Consider the following 7,581-nt stretch of genomic DNA (forward strand, 5'->3'; position numbering starts at 1 on the left):
AAAATGAATGGAATTTTTTAGTTTTGAACCTCATTTATAGAAAAGTTGAGTTTGATGCGGTATATTAACTTAAATAAAAGTAATACCGGACAAGTGTAGAATACAAAATGGTACAGCTGGAGAATGTAGAACAACATTTTTTTGAGACTTTGCTACCGAGAAAATTACGTAGAATTAAGTGCAGGATTAATTCAGATGGTTAAATTGTAAAGGCGATTATTTTACAAAGAAAAATTAGACGAAAGTGAACAATGCGTTTTTTTTATTTAAGACCTTGTTTGAAATACTTCCTTCCTTAGTTAGAGCTTCCTATCTGACTTTTTTTCATTTTTCAAGATATGTTGAAATATTGGAAACTCCCTGTGTTTCTTACTTTTTAAGTAACTAGTAAAAGATTCACGTGCCTGTACTTCACGGATTTACAAGCACAATTTCGTCGTAAACGAATAATTTTCATTCACCTTTTTTCATTTCTTTTTGTCTGCAGAGTAAGCTTCTGCCCCGATATATAATGTATATGTATAATATATATCTACCCTTTCGAATAATAGGTCAAACAAATAATGTATGAAAACGCAGATAGAAATCGGTAATTCGTTATTCGCATCACAGCAGTGTTAAATCTGGAAGTGGAGAAGTGTACCAGACAATTAATCTGATGATTTAATATCAGAGATAAAGTTCTTACGCGGATATTTATGCTTGATCGTTGACTCAGATAAGCTTGCTGGTTTTCTGGAAAACAAAAGCGTGTAATTTATTGGTCGAATCTTGCCGCTATCCTCAAATTTTTATGTTCCATTGTTGCTCTCGCTTCGACTTTTTTCTTCGAAACTGATTTTAATACTTACGAAGGCTTGTACGTAGGAAAACGCGACTCAATCGAAGCTTATTCGATTTTTGAAACATCGGTGTTTTATACTATTTGAAGATTAAGATAGCTTCTCTTCTATCGCAATTCACTTCTATGCAAAATATGGAGAAATATCTAAGAAAATACTTCAGAAAGAGGAGTTAATTGATAACAGAATTACGGTTTCTAGTCCTGGCCTCGCTTCCTTATGCCATTAATTTTATTACAACTTTAGATTCAGATACTTTATCACAGCGGAAATCCGCATCAGTTACAGTTACAGCTATTAGCATTCTAAATGCAAGTCTCGAAGGACAATATTCATATTGATTTATATAAAAACCATGCGTAATTTTTTATTTATTGCAGAAGCTGCAGGAATTAGATAACACCGCGGCCAAAAGGGCGAACATCTTCGTCTGGGTATGTCTCGTCCTAATGTCGATTCAGTTCAGCGGCCTAGCCAGGCTAACTTGGTGGGAATACTCCTGGGACATCATGGAACCGGTTACATATTTTGTTAACTACGGCACCACGATGGTCTTCTTCATCTACTATGTCTTAACGAGACAGGTTACTAGCAGCTATTCAATTTGCCAGTTCTCATTAATCTCGTTAAATCAACGACTGATTAAATAAGCTTATTACCTGACAGGGATGAAAGAGATGTTTGATTACAGCACCTTGATTGCAATAAAAACTTAAAGAAAGCGTAAAAATAATGTATGGCTTAATGCACACTACCGATCATAAGTATTAAAATAGCTACTCGTTATGTTTATCGCAAAACTCGAATAGATTTTACTTTATTTGGTATTTTACATTGGGCCGTCGAAGATTATAACGATTTAATGTGACAAATCATACTTAATTCCTGGAATTTTTAATTTAATTTTATTACTAATATCTCTATCACGGAGAATGCAAAATACGGAATAAAATTAAGTGCTCTATATTCCAATAATCTAACACAAATTATTAAGTCATATCCATTACAATTATAAAAGTTATCTATAATGCAACGATATTATCTGAGAGTTAAACTTCAAATTATGTAATTTATACTCCTTGCTTATTCCTTGACAGGAATACATGCTGCCAGACGTGATGAACAGGCGACAGCTCATCACTCTTCACAAAAAAGCAAAGAAACTTGGCTTCGATCTGAATCAATACAACACCCTAAAGGACCGAGCCTACGAGTTGGAAACCATCCTGAAGATCATTCGTGGACCTTTGTACGAGCACAAGAACCGTATCGAGCAACAGAGGAGGACAAGATCAAGCTCAAGCAGTTCAAGATCACCGAGCTCCTCGCCTAGCCCTAGTCCTAGTCCTAGTCCTAGCCCGGAAAGAAGTTTTCCCAAGAGGGGAATCTTTCCACAAAAAGACACGTCAAAGAAACCGGTTCCTTGGACGGACAAAAAAACGAGGGATTATTGATTCAGGACGCTGTAAAATCTCTCTCTTTAGAAAAACAAAACTTGCACTCAGGGCGATTATCGAATGACACTTGTGACGTAAGAAAGGCAAGTAAACGTAACGAGAAAGGAAACAATTACGTTTCTTGTTCGATGAAAAAGTCTGCAGACGTCCGAATCCTCGACGGAGTCTTCCAAGTCGTACGACAACGCTCCTAATCAACGAGTATGTATGTGGTATATTTGACTGATGCTCAATCAACGATGTGCATTTGGAAGACGTCGAAGAACGAAATGTATATATCACACAGTTTTTCTACATATGATTATCATTGACTAACAAAACATGTTGAAAGAGAATGGGTGGGTTTAAAAAGCTAGAAAGAGATATTATCAAAATTTAGATTTCTTTGTGCAATGTTGATACCTAGGGGTACCTCGTCAGAATGAACATTCAATTAAAAATATTTGAGACTAAGATGACTGCTGTGGAAAGATAGATTTGTTTCATGTTCTTTGCTCAGCTATATAAAATTTTATGGTAAATGTTTAATTTAAATGTAATTTAATGTTGAATTTTTAATTTCGAATTCATTTTTGGATGTACATTGAGACGATAATTTAACGATAAATGTATTTTGAACGTCCTATTTTTAACAAATTATCCTATATATATATTTATATATCATACTGTTATCATTGTGATAAGTTGATATTCTTAGTTGTAATTCACTTATACAATTATTCGCACAAGTATACTTTAAGGGAACTCGACGATCAAAGCTCAAATATTTAATTTAAAAATTGACTCTTCATCGTCGCGTGACGTTATTTTTTCTACAAGACCATAATAATATATATTTACAGTGTTATTAATATAAATGTACATTTCTTTTCTTTTTTTAACTTGATCAACGCGTGAAATTTTATTGTACTGGACGTGGTACAGCGTACTTAGACTTTATTTTAAACTTCGTGACTTTTCTCATTCATTGCTTCGAAAAAGAAGCGATGTACTTATTCGATAATATACTATTCATGGAACTGATCAATTTTAATTGTTCTATTTTATATCGTTTTTAGTTTAACATTATCGTGTATAGTAACTACCGTTTTATTGAAAATTTTGCGAAAACCTTACTCTTACGCAAAGACTTTTATCGAAAAATATTTCAATCTGCGCATTGCTTGTAAGATTGCATATCTAACAAACTTGCTTCGTCATCATTCATGATAGGATTTCAATACTTCAATACTTACTCCACTAAACCTTTTATTCCTACTAAAGTAATGATAACACAATCAAAAGTTGAGGATCTTTGTGCACCGATACAAACACATCATCAACATGTCTTATATTAAGCTTAACAGATTGTGCGATTAAATCTACTATTACTATTGTTACGCTTTAAAATATTGTCCACGAAAGTATCTCACGTAGGATTAACATAGATTACTATTTCTAAAAAAACTCTAAGAAACTTTCTCTCGCTTTCTTAAAAAAAAAATCCCTTATCCGTCCGCTCAAAATAACTCATTAGTGTATTTAATGACAACTGTATTAATATCTTGCATTCAAAATCATCGTATGCGTTATTAAATACTTTTCACTTCTTTATGTAACAGTATTTGCGACAAAAATATTTCTTGTTACGAATGAATGACAGATTTTAAATAATCGAAAATCATACGTTTCAAAATTCTGCGCTAGGAATGTGACTACAATGGCTCATGAATCTACTTGAACATTTACCATAGAAAACTTTATGCGTATTAAAATTCATTAATAGCGTGAAAAGACACGACTATTATAATGGTCAAACTTGAAACCAATCTGAATATGTATATAGAAGATGCTTATTTCAGACATATATGCATTTAACGAAAAATTAATACATAACATGAATAGTCATGTTGAACATGATAATTCCACTGACTATTGAGATGTATTGATTTCGTTGAATCATATATCTCTGTGATCTCTACAAGATGCACACTTGCATCGAATATTTTGCAATTCTTATCAACATATTCAGATCTTTTTCAAGCTTTACTAATACGATCATGATGACCATGTGTCATTACAGTTTTAACGACATTTCAAAATCTTTCGTCTAACACATAAAGTTTCTGTAAGTGTACTTTCATGATACTTTCATGAGCCACTGTATATTTTCATGTTTTGTATTCGTTATACGATAGTACGTGTAATATATGTAGATGTTTACTGTACACTTCTCCATGTATCTCAACGACTACCACTAGCCAGTGGCAAACTGTAGAGAAAGCGCGTTTAAAAATATACTGATGGTTATTAGGCCGCTAGCAAGTTAAATAGTTTATCGTACACGTGATTAAACACGATATCAGAGCACTTCTTCCCGAGCACAGGAATTGAAAAAGACCAGGATTTACTTTTATCTACATTTCATTTAAATGCTATTCTCCTTTCTATAAGTATATTTTAGCAAAATTATCTAGTGCCAATGTTCTAAAATCATTGTTGCTACTACTCGCAAGCGGTAATTTAACTACTTTTTGTAAATTGCGATTCGCGATTGGAAGATAATCAGCAGGCAATGTACAGGGTGTTTCACTGTAAAACATTATGAGTACATCTTGTATATTGATCCAATGTAATACAATATTATCGAGAAGTGCACCAAACGGATACGTGATAATTGTGATTCTAATGTCGCTTCCCAAAAACGAATTTCTTGTCGTCGTAAAACAAAAAGAAAATGCTGTTCCTTCTAACATATTTTTTATGATCTTTAAAAAAGATTTCGTATACAAGTTTTTGTACATATATAAAAGATACGGTATACATAAATGTACGCGTATATGGTTATTTTGTGAACGTTCTTGCTACGCCGCTTCTCCGGAGCTTACAAAGGAAACGCCTAACTCCTTAATCAGTGATAAACGGACTGCGGATCTTCATGCGTTTACGAAAAGTTTGAAAGTAGAAAGAATACAAATAATTTACGAAAATATGTGAAATATCCACATTATAATAGTTTCTATGATATTTGGTAGACGAAACAATTTCCTAATTAAGTTCCAGGCATTTTTCTTTTTGTATTATTATATTCGTAAGGATATAAATTTGCATAAAAATCCACAGTCTAATAACAAATAACGATCGAACGAATGAAAAAGCATAAAACTGTACTTGTCCTCGATCTTCAAGATAGTACTCGTCGTTTAAATACGAGGTTATTGTACACCGAAAATTGTTACTGACTTCGTCATCGGAATACTCGTGCACATCCTCGACGACTTTCTCCTTTTCTCTTCTTTGTAAGATAAAAATTAACGAACAAACACTCTATTGATCACATCTCCGACTTACGAAAGCGTTCCTTTCATCACGAATTGTCGTTATTAATTAAATAATGCTAATTACGATGCTGTATACTGTAATTGTATAGGATATAAGCTATCGCCGTTTTAAATCAACAACACTAAATTTTCGATTCTCTGAGTTTCATTTTCGGATAATTTCACGTCATGTTTCGTTAGAACTTTGATTGCTTCGTGTCGCGTAATTATAATATTATATATAGGTATAACTACTCCATGAATGCATAAATAAGTATTTATACAACATTGAGTTGTGCTGTGATTTACGTCCATGTACCTAGTTATACATAAAACAAGGATAATTGAGAATAAAGTAAAATACCTAAGAGAATCTGTATTGTTCGTGTACTTTCTTTATTATCGCATCTCTCGTATTAAATATCTCGTATCTCTGCGTCGATTACCTAATGATAAACAAATTGTAACTAGAAGCTGTAACGCTTCGTATCGTCTTACGTGTATTAGAAAGAGAGAAATAGATTCCCGTGAAACGTACTTTGATAAATTATTTCTGAACGATGGCATATGTGTGGGATTAAGTTTAGAAAATGTATACATTGTTATAAGGCATTACGAAGGATAGTAAAAGTTAGGTTATAAACAGAATTAAAGAGAAAATCTTTAAGATAGTCTTTAAATCTTTGAAAAAATCTCTAAATATATTTGTGTATCTTCCGACAAGTTATTATAAATCGAATTAATAATATAAATTCTTCTTCATTTGAGTTGAGGATTCCGAGTACTAACGTTGAATATGAACGAAAGATTTTATAAGAATAGATAATGTCCGCGAGTTATCGTTCCAATTAACTGTTCCGTAATAAGAATGAACCGAAATTTTGCCTGCAAGTTGTCCGGAATCTCTGATATTTGTAAAACAATTCCAAGAGTATAGGGATGTATGCCAAATATCGAGTTACGTATTAATTAATATCCTCTGGTTTGAAACGCCAGATATCTATGTAACTATCTATCCTTTGCCGCCGTCCTTTTCTGCAGCTAAGAATGGTTGCTGCCATCTGTTGAACTACGATTGAAATTAAAAAATTGTAATAGGAACGTAGAATGCGCAAGGAGGTTGCTAAAAGTGCGACAAGGAGGGCAACACTTAAGGGCGAGAAGGAGAGACATATTTCTCCGTCTAATCAATGCAACATTAATTATTTACTTTTTCTCTGGGAGAAATTCGTACACTTTTGGAATCTTATAACAAAGATTAAATCCTTGACGATTCTCGCACATATTATTGAAGAAGAATTTTTGTTTAACTAATTATTTATTAGAAATTATTGCATAAAATGTCGAGCAACGAGTGCGATATATATCTACAAGTTTTTATTAATATTAATGATATTTTTATTAATGTTAAACTTTCCGAAAGTTAATTAATATTCTATGTAATTATAGAAATTTCCTTAGATTCCATGTACCTTATATTCCATGCAAGAAAGTTCATAAATTAATTAGGTATAATGTAAATTATGTAAAAGTTTATGGCATCGGTACTATGCAATAATGAAACGTCGTACAATAACAATTAATAATTAATCATTTAAGCGAAAATTCTTTTTCAAAACTATATGCGAAAGTATTTTGGTATTCAATCTTTATTATACGATGCGAAATCGCATAGATCAGACGGAGAAATATATCTGTCCTTCTAGCACAATATTTCTCTCCTTCGGTGCTGATACGTACTTGTACGTTCTATATTCCTATTACTTCTTCTTGATTTCAGTCGGAATCCAACAGATGACAGCAATGTGACACCATATCAAAGAGAAATTGAGAGTGCTCACTCACGCTTATGGAGCTGGTGTCCCCGAACTAGTGCTGCACCATGCAGCGATATGCTGAATTCAACTAAAGTTACCATGCACAAGAACCTATAAATTTAGGGATCTGTCCTAACTTGTTGCACATTAGCATAGACAATAACCT

General features: G+C 32.8%; 2 protein-coding genes across 2 annotated transcripts in view; one reads left to right on the forward strand and one right to left on the reverse strand.

Annotated features, from left to right (window-relative positions):
* The window catches only part of LOC122571351 (calcium uniporter protein, mitochondrial), a 77,104-nt gene extending 71,133 nt beyond the window's left edge, over window positions 1-5,971 (forward strand). Inside the window, exons 6-7 of the mRNA XM_043734987.1 lie at window positions 1,223-1,426; window positions 1,940-5,971. Of these exons, the coding sequence (XP_043590922.1) occupies window positions 1,223-1,426; window positions 1,940-2,296 (561 nt within the window). The 3' untranslated portion in view covers window positions 2,297-5,971. The remainder of the gene's footprint in view (window positions 1-1,222; window positions 1,427-1,939) is intronic.
* The window catches only part of LOC122571341 (protein javelin), a 46,759-nt gene extending 39,228 nt beyond the window's left edge, over window positions 1-7,531 (reverse strand). Inside the window, exon 1 of the mRNA XM_043734961.1 lies at window positions 7,444-7,531. Within this exon, the coding sequence (XP_043590896.1) occupies window positions 7,444-7,516 (73 nt within the window). The 5' untranslated portion in view covers window positions 7,517-7,531. The remainder of the gene's footprint in view (window positions 1-7,443) is intronic.
* Window positions 7,532-7,581: the final 50 nt, after the last annotated feature.

The sequence above is a fragment of the Bombus pyrosoma genome, linkage group LG10, assembly GCF_014825855.1.
Source record: "Bombus pyrosoma isolate SC7728 linkage group LG10, ASM1482585v1, whole genome shotgun sequence".
Taxonomy (NCBI): Eukaryota; Metazoa; Arthropoda; class Insecta; order Hymenoptera; family Apidae; genus Bombus; species Bombus pyrosoma.